Source organism: Lepus europaeus, chromosome 22 (genome assembly GCF_033115175.1).
Source record: "Lepus europaeus isolate LE1 chromosome 22, mLepTim1.pri, whole genome shotgun sequence".
In the NCBI taxonomy this organism is placed as follows: Eukaryota; Metazoa; Chordata; class Mammalia; order Lagomorpha; family Leporidae; genus Lepus; species Lepus europaeus.
The window spans coordinates 10,290,089-10,311,011 of NC_084848.1; the positions used below are offsets into that span (position 1 = coordinate 10,290,089).

At 48.4% G+C, this 20,923-nt stretch overlaps 2 protein-coding genes across 4 annotated transcripts in view; one reads left to right on the forward strand and one right to left on the reverse strand.

Moving 5' to 3' along the window:
• The window catches only part of CPSF2 (cleavage and polyadenylation specific factor 2), a 36,225-nt gene extending 28,257 nt beyond the window's left edge, over positions 1-7,968 (reverse strand). The window contains exons 1-2 of one of the 2 annotated variants that reach the window (XM_062181682.1): positions 6,769-7,062; positions 4,034-4,092 (exon numbers count right to left, since the gene is read on the reverse strand). The gene's annotated coding sequence lies outside the window, so the exon portion shown is untranslated. Of the gene's footprint in view, positions 1-4,033; positions 4,093-6,768; positions 7,063-7,818 lie in introns of those variants that run through there. The other variant, XM_062181683.1, reaches the window with a different exon arrangement.
• A 235-nt stretch (positions 7,969-8,203) lies between these two features.
• Positions 8,204-15,649, forward strand: NDUFB1 (NADH:ubiquinone oxidoreductase subunit B1). 2 transcript variants are annotated; one of them, XM_062181685.1, is made up of 3 exons: positions 8,204-8,309; positions 14,546-14,687; positions 15,542-15,649. In XM_062181685.1, the coding sequence occupies exons 2-3, from the start codon at positions 14,548-14,550 to the stop codon at positions 15,576-15,578; spliced, it is 177 nt and encodes a 58-aa protein (XP_062037669.1). In that variant the 5' UTR covers positions 8,204-8,309; positions 14,546-14,547; the 3' UTR covers positions 15,579-15,649. The 2 variants fall into 2 exon arrangements, with proteins under 2 accessions (XP_062037669.1, XP_062037668.1); XM_062181684.1 differs by lacking the exon at positions 8,204-8,309 and adding an exon at positions 9,828-10,323.
• Positions 15,650-20,923: the final 5,274 nt, after the last annotated feature.

A 20,923-nucleotide genomic window follows, 5' to 3' on the forward strand; every position in this document is an offset into this window, starting at 1 on the left:
CTCAGTGGCTCCCGGGGTGTGGAGGTGGTTGATGGAAAGTAGTAGGCACACATTTAAATCTACTCCTATATAATTTGGGGCAAGTTAATTACCCTTTCCTTACCTATAAAAGCCTATATGAAAATATTAGTCTTAATTTGTGTATAAAGACAATGTTGGAGGACTTTAAATAATGTATAAATGACCCAGAACAGAAATTACCACATTTAAGTTCCTTAATGCATAAGTGTTTACTGAATTAATGAATTCAGCCTTCAAAATGACCTGGTATCTTTCTTTTTTAAAAAAAGATTTATGAGGGAAGGAAGGGCCGGCGTTGTGGCACAGTGGGTAAACCCACCACCTGTGACCCCGGCATCCCATATGGATACCAGTTTTAGACCTGGCTGCTCCATTTCTGATCCAGCTCCCTGTGCCTGGGAGAGCAGTGGAAGACGGCCCAAGTGCTTGGTCCCTGCAGCTACATTGGAGATCTGGAAGAGCTCCTGGCTTTGGCCTGGCCCAGCTCTGGCCCACTGCAGCTATAGTGAACTAGCAGATGGAAGATCTCTCTCTCTCTCTCTCTCTCTCTCTCTCTTTCTCCCTCTGTTTAACTCTGCCCTTCAAATACATAAACAAATCTAAAAAAAAAAAAAAAAAGAAAGAAAGAATTTACGGGGCCAGTGCTGTGACAGTGGAAAAAAGCTGCAACCTACAGCACAGGCATCCCACGTGGACAACAGTTCAAGAACTGGCTGCTCCACTTTGGATCCAGCTCCCTGCGAATGTCCCTGGGAAAGCAGTGGAAGATGGCCCAAGTGTTTGGGCCCCTGCACCCACGTGGGAGACCTGGATGAAGCTCCTGGTGCCCAGATTCAGCCTGGCCCAGCTCTGGCCATTGAGGCCATCTGGGAGTACACCAGAGGATAGAAGATCGCGCACTCGCTCGCTCTCTCTCCACTTACTCTTTAACTCTCACTTTTAAATAAATAAATCTTAAAAAAAGGATTTAGGACCTAGAACTATACATTATTAAACAGATGTTAGGAAAAATATTCATTATAAAGCTGAACTCCATAGCAACATTTCAGATTTTAGCTCCTCAGAATAAATTAACGTTCCCTGGCTAACTATGCAAGAAAGAAAGGCGCTCACTGAATTACCTGATGTCTCACTATCTACCCAATGTCACTGACGAACTGAGTTAAACTATTACCTTTCTTAACAGGTGTCTGATGGCAGCAGGGGGTGGGGGCTGGGGAGAATCCCACCAACCATATCTCCAGTTATGTTACCTGAGTTGCAGTCCCAAGTCTACAACCCCTAGATCATTCAATTATCACAGATACCATTATCAATGATAGCATCTCCTGGTTGGGTCATGTCCCCTACCTCTTCTCCCCCCACCAAATTCTTCTGGTATGTTCTCCAGAGCTATCATTTCACTCACTTGTAACGTCAACCTCCTTGAATTGTTTACCTGTTTGTCTCCACTGACCCTGCGTGTTCCCTAGCGATAGTTTCTTCTTCTTTTTAAATATTACAGCCGCTGGACCTCAAAAGCAGGAAGTAAGTGTTCCTTGCTCCTGAGCAGCTTCAAATCAAGTGTGCTCCTTCCTCTTTCCAAGATTCCAGTCCCAGGAACGCTCGTGGCACCCAGGGGTTCTCTATCAGCCTTCCACGTCTGCCAGATCTGGACGGACGATCTAACCTGACCTCACTCACGCCCACGGCGGCTGCTCAGTGCCCCTCTCATTAACTTGACCGTGGCCCTTTAGGCCCCTGACTTCCTGGACTCCTCACTACCAGCGCCTGCAAAACTTCTGAAATTTCCCCTGCGAGTCTTCACCACCACCCTGCTTTTTCTGTGTTTTCCCACTGCAAAACTCCCTTGATGTCCCTGGGATCCCTGGCCCTCTGAGCCCGTTTTCACCCTTCACGACCCTTCCCTGCCTCCACTCAGGGCCTTGCTTCAACCCCAGATCTCTTACGATCATTCTGCAAATACCTTGCTCCCCTATTCCTTCTGCGTACTGGCCGGGCATAATCCAACCCCCCACTAACTGTACTCATCCCCTTTGCCTATTCTAGCAACTGAGTGCTGCCGGAGGAGAAAAACAAAAATTGCACAGCTATGCTGTTTGCTCTTAAAATTCATGGCTGACATCTCACACACACACTAACTACCACCAGTCTTTTCTTAGTAGGTCGATTTTGCATCTTTGAAACTATCTTCTACTTTCTCTTCCCTGCTCAAGTTATCACCCACTATCCCTCTAGCCTGCTGTCAGATAATAATCCCACCTCATTTTTTTACCAGAAAATAAAAGGAATCAGACCACAGCGCCTCACTTCCCAGACCCCACGTCTATTATCCTAGCGGCACCTCCATCATTGCCATGTCTCCTATTACATGGAATAATCGGCCCTGTTCCCAGCAAGGCCAGTCCCTCTGCGTGCTCCCGGTCCCATTCTCTCACCTTCTAAAGACTCAATTTCTTCAGCCAGCCCCTTTCCCCTGCATCATCAATGAACCAGTCACCTACTGCCAATGAGCACACAAAGACCATCTAGAATTTCCCAGTTTACGAGAAACCTCCTCCCCCAAGAATCACTGCATTGTTTCCTCTTCCCAGCAAAATGTCTGAGTATTTGTCCACCGATCGTCTCCACTTCCTCACCTCGCCCTCTGCACAACCAGGTCTGAGAAGCCACAGAAACACCCACTGCCTAGGCTGTGCAGGGGTTTGTCAATGACCTTTATGAAAGCACTAGGTTTGGTGCCTCCCCGCGCTATTTTTCAAATTTCCTTCTGTCTACATTGCACCAAGAGCTCTAATAGTTTGTGTATTTTCCCTGTCCCCAGTTTATTGTCTCAGTTATCCTGATCACCCTAAAGTCCTTCTTCCCTCCACACTCCGCAGCATCACTGTATTCACTTCAGAACACCGATGTCCCCTGTAACTGCTATTCTTCTACTTTCTTGGCCTGTTCCCTTCGCTTTTTTTTTTTTTTTTTTTTGACAGGCAGAGTGGATAGTGAGAGAGAGACAGAGAGAAAGGTCTTCCTTTTGCCGTTGGTTCACCCTCCAATGGCCGCCGCACTGCGGCTGGCGCACCACACTGATCTGAAGGTAGGAGCCAGGTGCTTCTCCTGGTCTCCCATGGGGTGCAGAGCCCAAGCACTTGGGCCATCCTCCACTGCACTCCCTGGCCACAGCAGAGAGCTGGCCTGGAAGAGGGGCAACCGGGACAGAATCCGGTGCCCCGACCAGGACTAGAACCTGGTGTGCTGGAGCCGCAAGGTGGAGGATTAGCCTATTGAGCCACGGCACCGGCCTCCCTTCGCTTTTGATTCCAGCGCTAGAGTGGACTCCGTGAAAGTCTCCCATAACCACAGTCATATTCTGCTGCCTCCACAGAGCGGTGGTCAACAAACGCCTTTCGAATGCTCGAGGCAAGGTGAGCATTAGAGCTCAGTGCCCTCACCACACCACGAGCAGTGCCTGCGTTCCCTCTCTTGACAAGGCACGCTCAGTACAGAACTGGGCTCAGCCATTCAGTACACCAGCCCTGCACGCCACGGCTGTTAATAACATCAACAAATTAAAACTTATTAAAATAGACGGACTGACTTCCCAGTTGAGGCATGAGAAGTATAAAGACATTATTAATAATCTGTGAAGGTACATCAGAAAGTTCATGAAAATGGAATTCAAAGAGAAGATGGTTTCAGCATGAAAATTTTTGAAATCTAGGCCACTTGTCCACAAAGTCTCCATGAACTTTCTGAAGTACTCTCACAGTTGATGAAAAATTTTTTGGAAATACAATTTTAGAATGGACCTGGGAATTTCTAACTGCCAAAAGATTTCCTGTACCACAATTATATCAATGGCTTCTCTATTCAGATCTACAGACTAAATATCTTGCATACAAAACTCAGTGAATTTGTGTTAAACTTTTTTGGTAGACTGATTTCAACACATGAAAGATAATTTTATTACAAGTGCCGATAACATAATAGCAAAATATCTTCATTAGACTCTACTTACTGATATCTCAGTCGGATTTATAACGAAACACCATGAATTCAGAAGAGCTCTTAATAAATCTAAAAAATAAACAAATAAGTCTCATGAATGTGGTATGATTTACTACTGTTTGTAATTATTATTGCTAACGAGTATGCCCTGCCCTAAAGTACCAGCAGCAGCAATAGAATACATGGTTTCTTTTGAGAAATCTGTCATACTTTTTGGGACTTAAATATGCAGTTTAGGATATAAGATTTTAAAATTAGCAGTATTTTAAGCTATTAAGAATCACAGACAAAATGGGACCAAAGATTATTCAATAATGATTTTTAGGATGTGGATAGAAGAAACAAAGTCTTCAAAACAGAGGAATAACACAAGCAGAGGCACAAGATAAAAATGTAGAGTACCGGCGACAGAGCCAGCGTGGCCCACTTTCAGGGGCAGAAATGAGTGAAAGGCCCTAATGAACACAAAGAAGCCAAATAATGATGAACTGTGGACCCCGACCCACAGGCAATAAAGAAACAGTTTAAAGTCCCTTACTTAGGATGCCAGCTACAGGTGGTTCTAGCTCTGACGTGTGCGACTGAACACACTACAGGGGCAGGCATTTGGCACAGCAATTAACACCCTGATTAGGATGCCACATTCCCTATCAGAATGCCTGGGCCTGAGTCCTGGCCCTGGGCCCAGTTCCAGCTTCCTGCTAGTGCACACCCCAGGAGGCACCAGGTGATGGCTCAAGTGTCTGGGTCCTGCCACTCACATGGGAGATCGGGACTGAGTTTCCTTCTGGCTTTGGCCTGGCCCAGGCCAGCTGTTGTGGGCATTAGAGGGAAGCAGAAGGCAGAATTCTCTCTCTCCCTGCCTTTCAAACAAGGAAGACACTGCAAACAGGGCAATAAAAAAGGGCCCCGTGTACCTGACCACTTCGCGCCTCGACTTTGCTCATTTTATTTTAGGGCTGAATTGCTTTGGCTCCCACTATTTGACTGTCCTGTGATATCAGCTCACTAACTGCTATAAGAAACCAAGGCTGTAACCTCCACGCTTAACTTTTCCCTTTACTTCTCCTTGCAAGGCCTGTGACCCACTCCCGCTGGTTTTCCCGCATCACCCCCGCGTCTATCCCGACGCCACGATCCCGACACAGGGCCTCCCTGCTGCACATCTGGGCTTCTCGCTGTCTTCGCCTCCAGTCTTTCCTCCCTACCCACATGCTGCTGCCAGATCAGTCTTCAGAACCAGCCCTATACACCCATTTCTCAGAAAACGCTGCCGGCTTCCTACTGCTTCAAAACAAACACCTAAACACCTCAGCGGGCAATGGAGGCTGCCGGGCAGCCGCCCTGACACCATGGCTCCCATCACCTCTCACGGTCCAGCTCAAATGCACCTTCCACTGATCCTACACAGTGAGTCTGGACCAGAAGACTCCATCCACAGAAATACAACGCACGTCACAAGTGTAACTGAACATTTTTTCACAGCCACATTGAGAAGCTAAACATGAAGTCCCAGTCTTTTATTTAGCCCAATTTAACCAAAATGTTATCATTTTAACATGTATCCATTATTAAAAATTAGTGATATTTTGCTCTTCTGTTTTTTATACCAAGTCTTCAACATCCAATGTGTATTTTGCACTTACTGCACATCTCCATTGGAACCATCTTGGGGTTGCCATTGTGGCACAGCGGGTAAAGCCACCACCTGTGACACTGGCATCCTATATGGACTCCGGTTTGATTCACAGCTACTCCACTTCCAATCTAGCTCCCTGCTAATGGTCCAAGAGCTTGGGCCCCTGTACCCATGTGGGAGTCCCAGAAGAAGCCCCTGGCTCTAGCCCAGCCCAACCCTGGCTGGTGCGGTCATCTAGGAAGTGAACGAGCAGGTGGAAGACCTCTCTGTAACTCTTTCAAACAAATAAACATGAACTAACTACATTTCAAGCCCAACAGCTACAGGCAACTACTGTAGTAGCGTAGGCCTAGCCTCCACAATGGGTGCTTGAGCAGTAGACCACTGGGCTCCTGCCTCTGCTCGGGGTTAGGGTGGGCCCACTCCAGTTTCCTGGGCATGTTTTGTGGTGTTTTAATGGCATCACCAACCAGTCAGTCTCCCACACTGAAACCCCAAGTCCCTCCTTGCCGAAGTTGGCGGTCACCAGCTGAATCCCACTTGACCCTAGTCCGACATCCTTTAATGTCCTACCTCAACAGAGGCCCTCATTGCCTTACCTGGAAGACTGCAACTTACTCGCCAGTTTTCCTGTTCCAAGCTGAACCTCCATAGCTGCCAGAGACCACCCTAAAAAGCAAATAACCTCACTTCCGCTCCTGGTGCGAGGCACCCACTGGCTTCCTGCTAACTGCTGAATAAAGTCTAAACTCCTTGGATGGAAATCAAGGCCCTTCACAAGCTGATCTGAACCTGCCTTTTACTCCGCCAGCCACCTGGCACGGCACACACGCTCCCTAAATCCGCCAAACATCCTCAAGTCTGCATCCCTGAGCTAAATCCAGAAATGCCCTTCTGAGCTTAGCAAATCTGCGGCCAAGTTCAAACAATGAGTAATTTACGGAGCTTGGCTATTGTCACTTTGCGCAGATGAGACAGAGGGACTATTGTCGAATGCATAAAGGCATCACCTTTGTATTTCCAAGGCCAAGCACAGTGCGCAAAGCAACAGAACTGTGATCTGAGAGGAAGCTCCCCAGGACGGGGATCTGACAGCCAGCGTCTACCTGGTCTCTATCACTGTTACGTGGGCTCTCAGTAGGGACCAGGCAGGTTGGTGGTGGCTATGGATGGTGTGCAGGATCCAAGAGAAAACGGAGATGGGGCCGAAGCTCAGCACAGACGGCAAAGTCTTCTCCTGCAGTGCCGGCACCCCATACGGGCACCAGTTCACGTCCCGGCTGCTCCACTTCCCATCCAGCTCCCTGGAGATGTGCCTGGGAAAGCAGTGGAAGACGGCCCAAGTCCTTGGGCCCCTGCACCCACGTGGGAGACCCGGAAGAAGCTCCTGGCTTCAGATCGGCCCAGCTCCGGCTGTTAAAGCCATTTGGGGGTGAACCAGGGGATGGAAGACCTCTCTGTCTTTCCCTCTCTCTCAAATAATAAATCTTGAAAAGAAGAGGAAAGAAAGAAAGGAGACAGACAGCCACGGAGCTGCGTGAGTGCAAAGCCTCTTCCTGGTCAGCGCAGGGAGAGCGGCTTCATCCCAGGGTACAGGAGTCCTACACAGTGAGGGCCGGCTCAGGGTCGCCTGGCCCCAGGGGCCCAGACGCGCGGGGGTCTCAGCCACTCGGACGCCTCGTTGTCAACAAGCAGAGAGAACGAGGTCCCGGGAAAGGGCGGCTGCGCCGGTGCAGGCGCCTGGGGCGAGCACACCTGCTCTGTGCCCTAGGCTCAGCGGCCTCGTGCGCCTTCGACCCAACGCCGCGGGGCTGCGAGCGGCGCGCGCCCGAGCCACGAGGCCCAGCAGCCACAGCTGGCGTCGGCCGAGCTCCTCCGGCGCCGAGAGGCCCCAAGGACCGAGGGAAGCCGAGCGGGACGGCGGCGGACCCGACAGGCCGGCGCGGGGGACCCGGGAGCGCTACAGCCGTGGGCAAGGCGCTGCTGCTTCTCCGTCCTTGTGCCGGGAACCGCCGGACAGCCGCATCGGAAGCCGCGGGAGCTGCTCCTCGGAGGAGGAGCCGGGTCGTAGCTGCAGCCTTGCTCCTTCCCCCGGCGCGCTTAGGACGCCTCCTCCCCCATCCACAGACTCATGCCTGTCTCCCGCCCTCACTTGCCTCGTCAGGCCTCCCCCAACGGCGTCCACTGCCCTGCCCAACCCCTAGTCGGATCCAGGCTCAAGAGGGACAAAAGCAGACGTCCGCTCAGCTGCTACCCCGACGCACGGCCGGCAGGAGCCCCGCAGTGGCGGCCGCCATTTTGAAACCGGAGGCGCGGAGCCGCAGGGGAAGATCCGGGGCGATACCACCCGGGCCGGGGAGGGGGGGAGTCGAAGCCGTAGGAAGGCAGTGGCGCCGACGCCGACAGGTCATGTCACCTCGGGCCCGAAGTTCTGGCAGAAATGATGCTTCGTGTCCGAAACCTTTAGAAAAGTAACACAGAATCACGCCCCGCAAGGAAGGCGAGGGATGAGTCGCCGGCCGCCACCCCTCTCCTCCGTCCGCGCGCGGCGAATGGCACGTCCCAGGGTCGCAGCTTCCGCCGGCGCCGCTGGCTGTGCGGGTCGCTGCCCTTGGTGGAGGGGTCGTGCTGGGCGCCGGCGCCGCAGGTGGGTGCGGGTGCGGGTGCGGGGACCCCGGGGGGGCGCGGTTCCGCCGAGCCGCGTGCAGCGGGTGCGGCGGGTTCTAGGAAAGCCTCGGCGGTGGCCTGTGCTCGCGGTCGGGTGGCCTGGGCCTCCCCGGCGCCTCCGAGCCAAGGTGACGGAAAAGGAGAGGGGATGGGGCTTCTGAGGGGACGACCGGGCTCGTCCGGGGCTGTGGTGTCTGGGGAACGGCTTTAGCGGGGGCCCGGGGGCCGCCCGCTGCTGGACGCGGGGACACCGGCGGGACCGCACGCAGGGGCCCGCGGAAGTGCGTGACCGCCGCTTGGCCAGTGTGTCCCGGCGGCCGGGGCTCGGCGCTGCGTCTGCTCGCCTGCCTCGCCCCCTCTGCCTTTTAAAGACCCAAACCTTAGTTTATGCTCGGTTGCTAAGCTGTGTGTCCTTCCGTGCCCCAGGAGCTCAGTTCCTCCGTGCACTCAGCGCTTTGCATTGGTGAACTGAAACTTTCTGGGCCAAACAACACAGGATTTTATATTTTATATATATATATAATGTATGTATGTATGCATCAGGAGTTTGGAGTGACTTAAAAAACAAGAGACAACACCAGATTTTTTTTTTTTTTTTTAAGAATTTTATTTATTTGAGAGGTAGAGTTACAGACAGTGGGAGGGAGAGACAGAGAGAAAGGTCTTCCATCCGCTGGTTCACTCCCCAATTGGCCACAACGGCCGGAGCTGCGCCAATCCGAAGCCAGGAGCCGGGAGCTTCTTCCGGGTCTCCCACATGGGTGCAGGGGCCCAAGCACTTGGGCCAGCTTGTACTGCTTTCCCAGATCACAGCAGAGAGCTGGATTGGAAGAGGAGCAGCCAGGACTAGTACTGGCGCCCATATGGGATGCTGGCACTGCAGGTGGAGGATTAACCTAGTGTGCCACCGTGCCGGGCCCCTAGATGATTTTCTTTTAAAAGCAGGGCCAGGCGCCGTGGCTCAACAGGCTAATCCTCCGCCTTGCGGCACCGGCACACCGGGTTCTAGTCCCGGTCGGGGCACCGATCCTGTCCCGGTTGCCCCTCTTCCAGGCCAGCTCTCTGCTGTGGCCAGGGAGTGCAGTGGAGGATGGCCCAAGTGTTTGGGCTCTGCACCCCATGGGAGACCAGGAGAAGCACCTGGCTCCTGCCATCGGAACAGCGCGGTGCGCCGGCCGCAGCGCGCTACCGCGGCGGCCATTGGAGGGTGAACCAACGGCAAAGGAAGACCTTTCTCTCTGTCTCTCTCTCTCTCTCACTGTCCACTCTGCCTGTCAAAAATTAAAAAAAAAAAAAAAAAAAAAAAAAAAAAAAAAAGCAGGGCCAAAAAAACTGGGTTAAAGAAAATTTTAGGAAAATAAGATTAAAAACTTAAAAGGGAACCAATGCGGTTAAGATAAACATTTACCTCTATACTTTTTTTTAAGATTTATTTATTTATTTGAAAGGCACAGTTGGAGAGAGAGCAAGGCCTTCAAATTTCCACTCATCAAATGGTTGCAATGGCCATGGCTGGGCTGGGCAGAAACCAGGAGTCAGGAGCTTCATCCAAGGCTCCCCTACATGGGTGCAGGGGCCCAAGCACTTGAGCCATCATCTGCTGTTTTGCCAGGTACACCAGCAAGGAGCTGGGTCAGAAGTGGAGCTGTGTAGGGATTTGAACTGGATGCTGGTCTTGGAGGTCATGGCTTTATCTGCTCGGCCACAGCCCCGGCCCCACCTCTGTACTTGTCATGTTGGACACCAGAACAGAAGCAGAGAGCTTGGACAAGGAGCCAGGCTGCTTAGGTGCTAATCCCAGCTCTGCAACTTCTTAGTGCATCTGTGACTCTGGGGAAGAGACTGGATTTCCACATCTGGAACCAAAGTGCCCACCGCACTGGGGACATACTAGTTAACACGCGTGTGGCGCTCTTGTGAGGATTAAATGGAGTGATTATGGGAAGCAACAAGAACCATGCCTGACAGTGCTGCAAGAGACAGCCCTAGTAGAGGTGAGCAAAACAAAAAGCAAAAACCCAGGGTCATGCTTGCATTAAAGGATCCGTGATCTCTAAGTCCCCAAGGTAAAACCTGATGTGTTTTTCGGGAATACTGGAGCTATTCCTGCTTCTATAGTGCAAGCCGAGCAGGCACTAAGCTCTTGTGAGCAGCCCTGTGGCTGTCACACCCTAAAGCAGCTGGTTCTTTTTACCTCCTGCCAACAATTCTTCTGTCATCCAAAACCTAGGTTTGCCTCAGTGCAGCCTGGCCCCAGTGCTCACTGCCCCTCTGTTAAGCTCCTGGGCCCACGAGGGAGAGCTCTACCCTCCATGGAATTTTCCATAGGATCCTTGTAGCTCACTTATGTCCATAAAGCTTTCAACCCTGGTTATCCACTTGGAGTAAAACTTTGAGGACAAATGGTGTTCAGTGCACTGTTCCCAAAGTCCATTGGATACAGATTGTCCGGTTGTGATGGGAAATGCCTCTGGGCGTAGGGTTTGTCCTTTACCTCTTCAGGGTGGAGACATGCTTCCTTCCTGGTGCAGCTCATGTGGAATCTGACCTTACAGAATCCTTTATCTGTGGCCCACACTGTCTTCTGGAGTCTATGAGAAGCTAGCTGGAGCAAATACCGCAGGGGCTTGTTGGCAACTCTTGCTCAGAGCCAAGCTGGACATAGCCAATTGCTTAGCTTCTGCTCTGTGTGAAGAATACCAGGAGTGATGGTGTATGGCCCACAGGTAGCCATGGGTTCATTTAAGACCATCCTGGCTGTGAATCAGCAAGTCCCTTAAATACCAGGCAATATCTTTTTTTTTTTTTTGACAGGCAGAGTGGACAGTGAGAGAGAGAGACAGAGAGAAAGGTCTTCCTTTTGCTGTTGGTTCACCCTCCAATGGCCGCTGTGGCTGGTGTGCTGTGGCTGGCACACCGCGCTGATCCGAAGGCAGGAGCCAGGTGCTTCTCCTGGTCTCCCATGGGGTGCAGGGCCCAAGCACTTGGGCCATCCTCCACTGCACTCCCGGGCCACAGCAGAGAGCTGGCCTGGAAGAGGGGCAACCGGGACAGAATCTGGCGCCCCGACTGGGACTAGAACCCGGTGTGCCAGCGCCGCAAGGCGAAGGATTAGCCTGTTGAGCCACAGCGCCGGCCCCCAGGCAATATCTTAACAGCTGTGCAGAGGGTAGGCTCGACACCTCTCCACAAAGAGAAGCCCAGGAAGGACAGGTGACAACTGATGACCAGTAAGTTCGTCGAACTTGAACACAGAAAGTCTCCTGAACACAGACATCTGTATTGTCTTGTGTTTCGCAGTTGAGCTGTTTCAAAGTGACATTGTTATTTATTCATTGCTAGCCCCATACCTAACTGGCCCAAGTTTACAAAAGAAGTAAGCAGCCAACACAGACACTTGACCAATCACAAACCATACCTAAAGATCTCAGTGCAATTATCATCTCTTAACAAAGGCGCTAGGCTAAGAGAACCACCATCTAAGAAATAAAGGTTGGTCACACTGAAAGTTTGTGTGTCAAGAGCCACTTGTGTCAAAATTAGCTGGGGTATTCTTTTAGCTACAGTGCTGTCCAGCCTGCCTGGTGGTGAGGCCGAGGAGTCTGAGGGAAAGGCTGCCCAGGTGGGAGCTCCAGCCCTCAGGAGACCGCGCGCCAGAGCTACTGAGTCGTACATGATCTGTTTAAATAGCACATCCTAGTTACATCGTCATTTTCTAGGTCAGTGAGACTGCAGGACCGGAGCCTGGTGTGGGCAACACTGCACCTCTGAAATACAGGGCAGAGTCACCTGTGTCTGCACCGCCCTTTCCTAGCCCAGTGGCTTGGCCTCGAGGGTGCTGGACCAAAGTGTGAGAAACAAGAATTTAGAATCATGTAAGTGTTCGAAGCAGGGCCAGAGGAGGGGCAGGAATTCAGCTTGGATCGTCCTGGCACAGTTTGGTGCTGAGTACTTTGTTTTCAGGGTGTCAGGTCTCCTCAGCCAGTGGACGTGAAGTATTCGCTTAGATTCACGTGCACAGGGTATATTTTTGGTTACTCTGTATATACAGATTTATACAGAGAATTGGCAGTTAAGCTGCTTTCATGGAATGAACACAAATACGTTATTTTCCACATGCTGGTCACTAGTTCTGTTCTCTTCCTCTGCCTTTTAGAAACTCTTACAACTGCAGAGCTCTGGAGAACCACGCGTGTACGTTCAAGCAGGGGTCTCCAAAGACAGAGTGATAGAATACCAGGAGCCAGAGCTGTGGGGCAAATCTGAATTCCCACTCTGCACATAGTAGCCACTTGGATTACGCTGTTTTCTCATGTGTAAAATGAGGATAATACTAGTTATTTCACTTATCAAAAAAAGGTATTATGGCCTTAGTCCCCAGTGGGCATTTTGTAAAACTGCCCTTATCTTTTGTGAAGGCATTTAATTGAATGTAAGAGCTGTTGTGAAGTTACTGAATATGATTCTTTTTAAACTCCCTCTCACATCTCTGAGTTTCCCTTTAAAAGGTGGTTTCCAATAACTACAGCTTTACTGAAAGAATTACACTTCTGGCAAAATAGCTTTGCATTTGGAAAGATTCTAAAATACTTTTCATATGGGAAAGTGTCCAAATTAATAATAAGAGAGTACAGATAATCTGCCTTTGCAGGTAAAAATTTTTTTTAAGTTTAATTTATTTGAAAGAGTTAGAGGGAAAGACAGAGAGATCTATCCACAGGTTCATTCCGCAGATAGACCCAGTGGCCAGTGCTGGACCAGGCTGAAGCCAGGAGCTTTATCTGGGTCTCCCATGTGGCTGGCACGGGACCAAGTACTTGGGCCATCTTCCGCTGCTTTTCCCAGCCCGTTAGCAGGGAGCTGGTTCAGGAGTAGAGCAGCCAGGACATGAACCAGTGGCCAAATGGGATGCCGGCATTTGCAGGCAGTGGCTTTCCCTGCTACACCCCAACAGCTGCCCACGTAGTGTTTTTTTTTATGGTCTCTCCACATCTCTGTTCTGTATCATGTCAAATTACTGGTAAGCTGTAAATAAAATCTAGTAAGTAGACTTTAGGAACTGACGTCATGGTCCTTGAGTTAAGCTACTACTAGCAACAACACTGTCCCGAACCAGAGTGCTGATTCCAGTCTCAGCTACTCTGCCATCCATCCAGGTTCCTGCTCATGCTCCGGGGAAGGCAAAGGATGATGGCCCAAGTGCTTGAGCCCCTACCGCCTACTTGCCAGGACTACTGTCTTGATGCTGGCTCAGCTCTGACTATTGTGAACATTTGGGGAGTGAACCAGTGGATAGAAGATCTTTCCCTTTCTCTCTCTCTGTCTCTGTGTGTCACTCTGTCTTTCAAATGGATAAATAAGGGGCTGGCACTGTGGCATAGTAGGTAAAGCTGCCAGCTTGCAGTCCCAGCAAACTATATGGATGCTGGTTAGAGTCCTGACTGCTCCACTTCTGATCCAGCTCTCTGCTATGGCCTGGGAAAGCAGTGGAAGATGGTCCAAGTGCTTGGGCCCCTGCACCCACGTGGGAGACCTGGAAGAAGCTCTAAGCTCCTGGCTTTGGATTGGCGCAACTCTGGCTGTCGCAGCCATTTGGGGAGTGTACCAGCAGATGGAAGACACCTCTCTTTCTCTCTGTCTCTACCTCTGTAACTCCATCTTTCAAATAAATAAATAAATCTTTTTTAAAAAGTGAATAAATAAATCTTTAAAAAAATTAGTGCAGTGTAATTTTTATACTAATCCCTGTTGCCTGTATGAGCTTCAGGCAGGCTTCATGTACTGTACTACATTCTGATGCGAAACTGATTTAAAGAGGCTTTTTATGGTTTTAATATCTGCTCCTTGCATGATCATCTTGTTCCCAATACAGTATAAAAGGTATTTTGGGGTATTTTGGGTATTTGGGTGTTGAGCTGCTGCCTAAATATGCCAACATTCTGTATGAGTACCGGTTGGAGTCTGGTTACTCACTTTCAATCCTGTTCCCTGCTAATGTGCCTGGGAAAGTAGCAGGAAATGGTCCAAGTCCGGGGGCCCCTGCACCCATGTGGGAAACCAGGATGAACTGCCCTGGTCTAGCTCTGGTGGTTGCGGCCGTTTTGGGATTGAACCAGCGAATGGGAGATCTCTGTGTTGCCCTCTCTGTCTCTGTAACTCCGCCTTTCAGTGGTAGTTCTGACAATCTTTTTTTCTTTTTTTCTTTTTTTTAAGCAGTCATGGCAAACTTGCTTCAGCTTGTGCGTGACCACTGGGTTCACATACTTGTCCCTATGGGCTTTGTCTTTGGATGTTATCTAGACAGAAAGAATGATGAAAAGCTAACAGCCTTCCGGAACAAGAGTATGTTATTTAAAAGGTTAGTTTGTGCATTTTTTTGTAAACCAGCAGTTGGTCACCTTTGGGGAATATTCTTAATATCCTATGTGCCAAAAATCAGCAGAAGGGGTGCCTGTGCCCCCCTGAGTTCTCAGAGTCAAATGATACTAGTTTTTAGTTTGTTATTAATCCTTGGATAAAACCGTATGAACACCCCTGGAATATAAGCAATCTCCAGTTGATGAACAGGCCAGTTCCAGCATTTGAAAGTCTGATTTTCTAAAAATTCATAAAGTTTTAAGCCAGCTGACCAAAGCCTGTCCTATATGTAGCTCTCACACATGGCATACGCTGTCTTATTGAGCTGTGATGCTACTGAAATAAATGCTCGTAACTGTGGCTTGGTGCTGTCTTCTCACCAGCACTAGCTGGCTGAGTGATGGCAGCTGGCCGCCACCCGGTCCGATCGTGTCCCCCGAGATGGCTCCTGTGGCAGCAGAGTGGCAGTTAGCAGTGCAGGTTATCTGCCCGGGGTTGTCCATCTGGGCTGGAGGAGGCTCAAGGGGCAAGAGAATGGAGCAGATTGCACAGCCACCACGTAGCACGGGGCTTACAAGTCAGATTGCGAGAAGCATCCACTGAGGCCACAAGCATCTAGAAAGTGTTTGATCTGTTGAGGACAGAGTGAAAAATTACTAAAAAGTTACTCAGTAGGGGCGGAAGGAGTGAAATGATGTGAACACGTAAAACGTAAAATCACAAGACTAGAATGAGGATGATAAATCTGTTACAAATGTTTTTTAAAAAATAGTTTAATAAAGTGTAAGATGTTCTGACTCGCTTCCATCCTTTCAGAAAGGTGTTATTTGCAGTGTTTCCTGTCTTTCCACACAGGGAATTGAGGCCTAATGAAGAAGTTACCTGGAAGTAAGACTGCACTGAGTTATGGAGTGCTCCCATTTTACGAGATGCAGGAGAAATAAAAACATGTTTATTATTTGACGTGAAGAATCTGAAGTGTGGTTCTTTTTAAACTTCTTATTGAGGTAAACGTTTTTTTGCTTTTTATATTTTGGCTGAGATAATCATCATGTATCAAGCATACTTAACTTAAAAGGTATTAAATACCTGATTGTATGCCATGGTGTTACATTTATAAGTGGCATTTGATTTTATTTTTCATTTTGGACAGCAGTACTATTAAATAGCCAAAGTTTTCCTCAGATATTTTTCAGAGAAGCATTTTCAAACCACATGTTTCAAAGGAACTTTTTTTATTTTTATTTTTTAATTTTATTTATTTGACAGAGTTAGACAGTGAAAGAGAGACAGAGAGAAAGGTCTTCCTTCCGTTGGTTCACCCCCCAAGTGGCCGCTACGGCCGGGGCGCTATGCCGATCCAAAGCCAGGAGCCAGGTGCTTCCTCCTGGTCTCCCATGTGGGTGCAGGGGCCCAAGCACTTGGGCCATCCTCCACTGCCTTCCTGGGCCATAGCAGAGAGCTGGACTGGAAGAGGAGCAACCGGGACTAGAACCCGGCACCCATATGGGATGCGGGTGCCGCAGGCGGAGGATTAACCAAGTGAGCCATGGTGCCGGCCCCTCAAGGGAACTTTAAAAGGGGATGCTAGGATTTTATTTGGTAAAAATTATGCAGCTAGGAACTTTAATGATTGCATTTGGCAAAGATTTTTTTCATTTTTAAAATTTATTTGAGAGAGAGATTGACATATACAGAGAGAGAGAGAGAGAGATCACCTAGCCACTGGCTTCCCAGATGCCCACAACAGCTGGGATTGGACCTTTAAAAAAAGCTTATGTGAATGGTGAAAATCTTTACACCAGAATAGCATTTTTAATTCTATTTTTTCCATGAACTTTTTGAAATACCCTCATTTCTCTGCATGATCCTGATTGTCAGTTCTTTTGGCTAGATATCCAGAAGTGGGATTGCTAAATCATGTGACAGTTCTATTTTTAAGATTTTTTAAAAATAATCACCATCCTAACACATATGAGGTGATAATCAGTACGGTTCAAATAATATATTTTAAACACGTACAGATATAGTGTTATAGTTACACTTCAATAAAGCTGTAAAGTCTTTAAAAAATAACCTTCGAGGCTGCAGTGCCTGGGAGAATTCTAAGAACACTACCCGGGTGGGCTTTGATGCAGTGGCTAAGCCTTTTTGGGGTGCCACATTCCGTTTTAGAGTGCCAGGGTCGGTCCACCCTCGCTCTTCACTGCAGCTTGCTGCTGCTGCAGGCTCTGAGAGGCGGCAGTGATGGCTCACGTCCTGGGTCCCTGCACCCACGTGGAAGACCTGGATAGACCCCTGGTGTCCGCCTGACTCAGCCCAGCTGTCACAGGTGTTTACAAAGTGAACCAGCGTACGGGAGACCTCTCTCTCTGTGTTTTTGCCTTTCAAATAAAATAATTAAAAAATGTTTCAAGACACCAGAGAAATAGTCCTTAAAAAATATTCTTTTGCCCTTGATATATGAAAGTGGGTTGATGAATAATACATGAAAAGTCATTAAGGAACAAAAAAGCAAATAGTGCTGATCAGTAACATTAGGTCATATTTCTTTTGTTTTCTTTGGTGTATTTTGGGCATATACACTATTTTCAGAATGTCCCTAAGTCTTAGCCCACAGAGGAATGTATGGGAGGTTTTAACACTGGGTATGTTTCTTTGGAAACGTAAATTGCTAATGCCAAGATCAGTAGAAGGAAATTGAGTTCTCTCTTGGTTTACTTCTGAATTTTTAACTATTTTGTTAAGTCCAGTTACCTCTTATTGGAAACCCAATTTTATTCATTGGCTTTAGGCAAAATTGAATTTAGCAGAAATAAGATTACAATGAAACAATACCTCCTAGTTAGCATTTATTGTTGTCAGAACTCAGGATGCTCAAATTGACACACATTACAAATTTTAAGATGTCAAAATTTGAAATTATTCTGTTGACTGTTTGGTGGTAACGAAATTAATGCCAGCTTGTGAAAAGTACAGTGTTCAAGAAGAAGGAAATAGCTGTGCCGTCTCACTAGTTGACAGAAATTTCAGTGAAGTAGACTAGAGACAAGCTGGCACAGAGGATGTCTGCCGGAAGTGTGTGTCTTTGGCCTGTTCCTTCTCCAGGGACTTGTTCTTGAGTAGCTCACTAGCCTCTCTTTCTTGTATACTGAATTATTGTGATAACTTTTTTTGCACCCATGTATCAAAAAGAATTGAGGGGTCAGTGCTATAGCGCAGCAGGTAAAGCCACTGCCTGCAGTCCCAGCATCCCATGTGTGCACCAGTTCGAGTCCTGGCAGCTCCACTTCTGATCCAGCTCTCTATCATGACCTGGGAAAGCAGTAGAGGATGGCCCAAGCCCTTGGGCCCCTGCACCCAGGTGGGAGACCCTGAAGAAGCTCCTGGCTCCTGGCTTTGGATCAGCGCAGCTCCGGCCATTGTGGCCATCTGGGCAGTGAACCAGCAGATAGAAAGCCTCTCTCTCTGCCTCTGCCTCTCTGAAACTCTTTCAAATAAATAAATAAATCTTAAAAAGAAAGATAATATACTTTGAGCTCATGCTTTCTTGGTTTTGTTTTTATTTTCTAAGATTTATTTATTTATTTGAAAGGCAGAACTACAGAGAGAGAGAGAGAGGTCTTCCACCTGCTGGTTTACTTCCTAGATGGCCACAACAGTTGGAACTGAGCTGATCAGTAGCCAGGAGCTTCCTCCAGGTCTCCCATGTGGGTTCAGGGGCCCAAGGACTGGGGCCATCTTCTACTGTTTTCCCAGGCTACAACAAAGGGCTGGATCAGAAGTGAAGCATCCGGGACTTGAACTGGCACCCATATGGGATGCTGGCACTGCAGGCGGCAGCTATACCCACTATGCCACAGCGCCAGTCCCTCACGCTTTCTTTAGTTTTGCGCTTCATGTCAAGAAAGAAGAAATTATATTCCACAGGGTTGGACCAAGTTTTACGAGTTTTCTTTAATAGATCTTTGGGCTGGGTGTAACATCATTAACAGACTCTGGTGGTACCAAAGATGTGCAAAGGGAATTTGTACATGGTTTACTTGAAAATTCTATTTATGGAGGACATATAGATAACTATTTTGACCTTAGAGTTCTTCAGTCATACCTTAAGCAATTTTTTACTTCTTCAATAGTTGATATATTAAACCAAAGGAACAAGAAAAGCATTTTTCCTTATTCCGTGTCTCTGCCAAAATCCTGCAGCATTTTAGACTACTATGATGTCATGAAAAACTTCCTAGTTCATGACAAACCTCGTTCTTTGGTCTTCCTGCCAATATTGCTCGCTCATCACAGCACATGATCAATTCTCAGGTTATTTCACCGTTGAGGATCTTGGGCAGATCAGTTACAGCCGCTTGCAAATCTGATAGAGAAATCTGGTCTAATGAACTTTCTCTTTTCTCAATCTCTGGAAGAAATTAAACCAGAATTCAAACCTGATCATCAGAAAGTATCTCCTAGTGATGGACAAGGATCTCGGATCTTAGCATCCATTGTTCTTGAACAATTTAATGCCATCCGTGTACTACAAAGTGTTCATCAGTGTCTCGCTGCTCTCAGCAAAGTCATCAGAGCAACTGCCTTATTGAGTTCAGAAGTACAGAAATTGGCAAGTGCTTTGTTAAAAAAAAAGTGTCCCCTCACATGGCAGAGTAAGTGGGAACGCCCTAAGGATCCCTTACAAAACCTTAGAGGGTTTGTCACTCGTGCCCTTGCAATACGGAACCGGGTAGATAAAGCTGAAAATTGGACTCTTCTCTTAGAGACACTTGACCTATCAGAACTCTTGCACCTAGGCACATTTCTTGATGCTCTTCGCCAAGACACTGCAAGGGCAGTGGGTCACTCTGGGTACAGCCTCATGGAAAGGTCGACTTCAAGAAGCAAAGCTACCAGTGAAGGTCAGTGGCTTGTTCCTGGGAGGGTGTTTGATGGAAATCGACTTTCTGAAAATCAGTGTGATTCTCCAAGTGTGTCATCGGTTCCTCCTTGTTTTTGGGCTGGACTCCACAGGGTGTGTATGGCTCCTGTGGCCTTGAAGAGGGCACCTCTGCCTGTTCACGCAAGTGCTGAGAGGGACCTTGTAACCGGCATTGATGTTCCGTGTGGAGGCAGCCAAGACCAATGGATTCAGTGCGGGAAAAACAGTAAAATCTAATGACAATAAAAGCTGTCTTAGCAAAGCAAAATGTGTATTGTTTCAGTTTTAAATAAAATGTGGTCAGTCTACATTTAATGTTAATTCAGATATTAGCATATTGTTACCCTATGTTGATCTCATTTGGCTTTTATTTGAAACAATACTTCGCACTTCTTAAAATGAATGTTTTGCTCAAGGTAAGAAATTAAAAGTGTTTATTAAAAAAAAAAAAAAAAAAGAACTGCATTTACTCACTGCTCTGTACCCACCCTTGACATAAAGAGCAAACCTCTCCAGGCCTGCAGCAGCTGAGGGTGTGGTGACGCGTGAAGTAGCAGGTGTTGCATGGCGCAGTGGGGCTCCACCTCAGGCACACACAAGGCTCGGTGGTGGCCCAAAGGGCTGTTTCTCAGCTTTCCAGAAGTCAAGGGAAGAAGCTGATGTGACCGGAGCAGAGGAAATTTGAGGACATAAAGTGGGACAGGCAGTTGGCCCAGAACACAAAGAGCTTTGGCCAGCGTCAGGAAGTAATGGGAAGCCACTAAAGAATTGTAAAGAAAATAATAATGATAATATTTGTATACTAAAGAGGCCCAGGGCAGGGACCAGTACTGTGGCATCCCATATGGGCGCCAGTTTGAGACTGGGCTGCTCCTCTTCTGATCCAGCTCTCTGCTATGGCTGGGAAAGCAGTAGAAGATGGCCCAAGTCCTTGGGCCTCTGCACCCATATGGAAGACCTGGAAGAGGCTCCTGGCTCCTGATTTCAGATTGGCACAGTTCCAGCCGTTGCAGTCATCTGGGAAGTGAACCAATGGATGGAAGATCTCTCTCTGCCTCTGCCTTTCAAATAAATAAACAAACAAATCTTAAAAAAAAAAAAAAAAAAAGTCCCAGGGCAGGTGTTGTAGCGCAGCCAGTTAGGCTGCCCTCTGTGGCTCTGCCATCCCATAGCGGAGTGCGAGTTCGCGTTCTGGCTACTCTGCTTCCATTCCAGCTTCCTGCTAATGTGCCTGGGAAAGCAGCCGAATGGCTCAAGTACTTCAGTTCCTGCCACTCATGTGGGAGACCCAAGTGGAGTTCCTGGCTTCT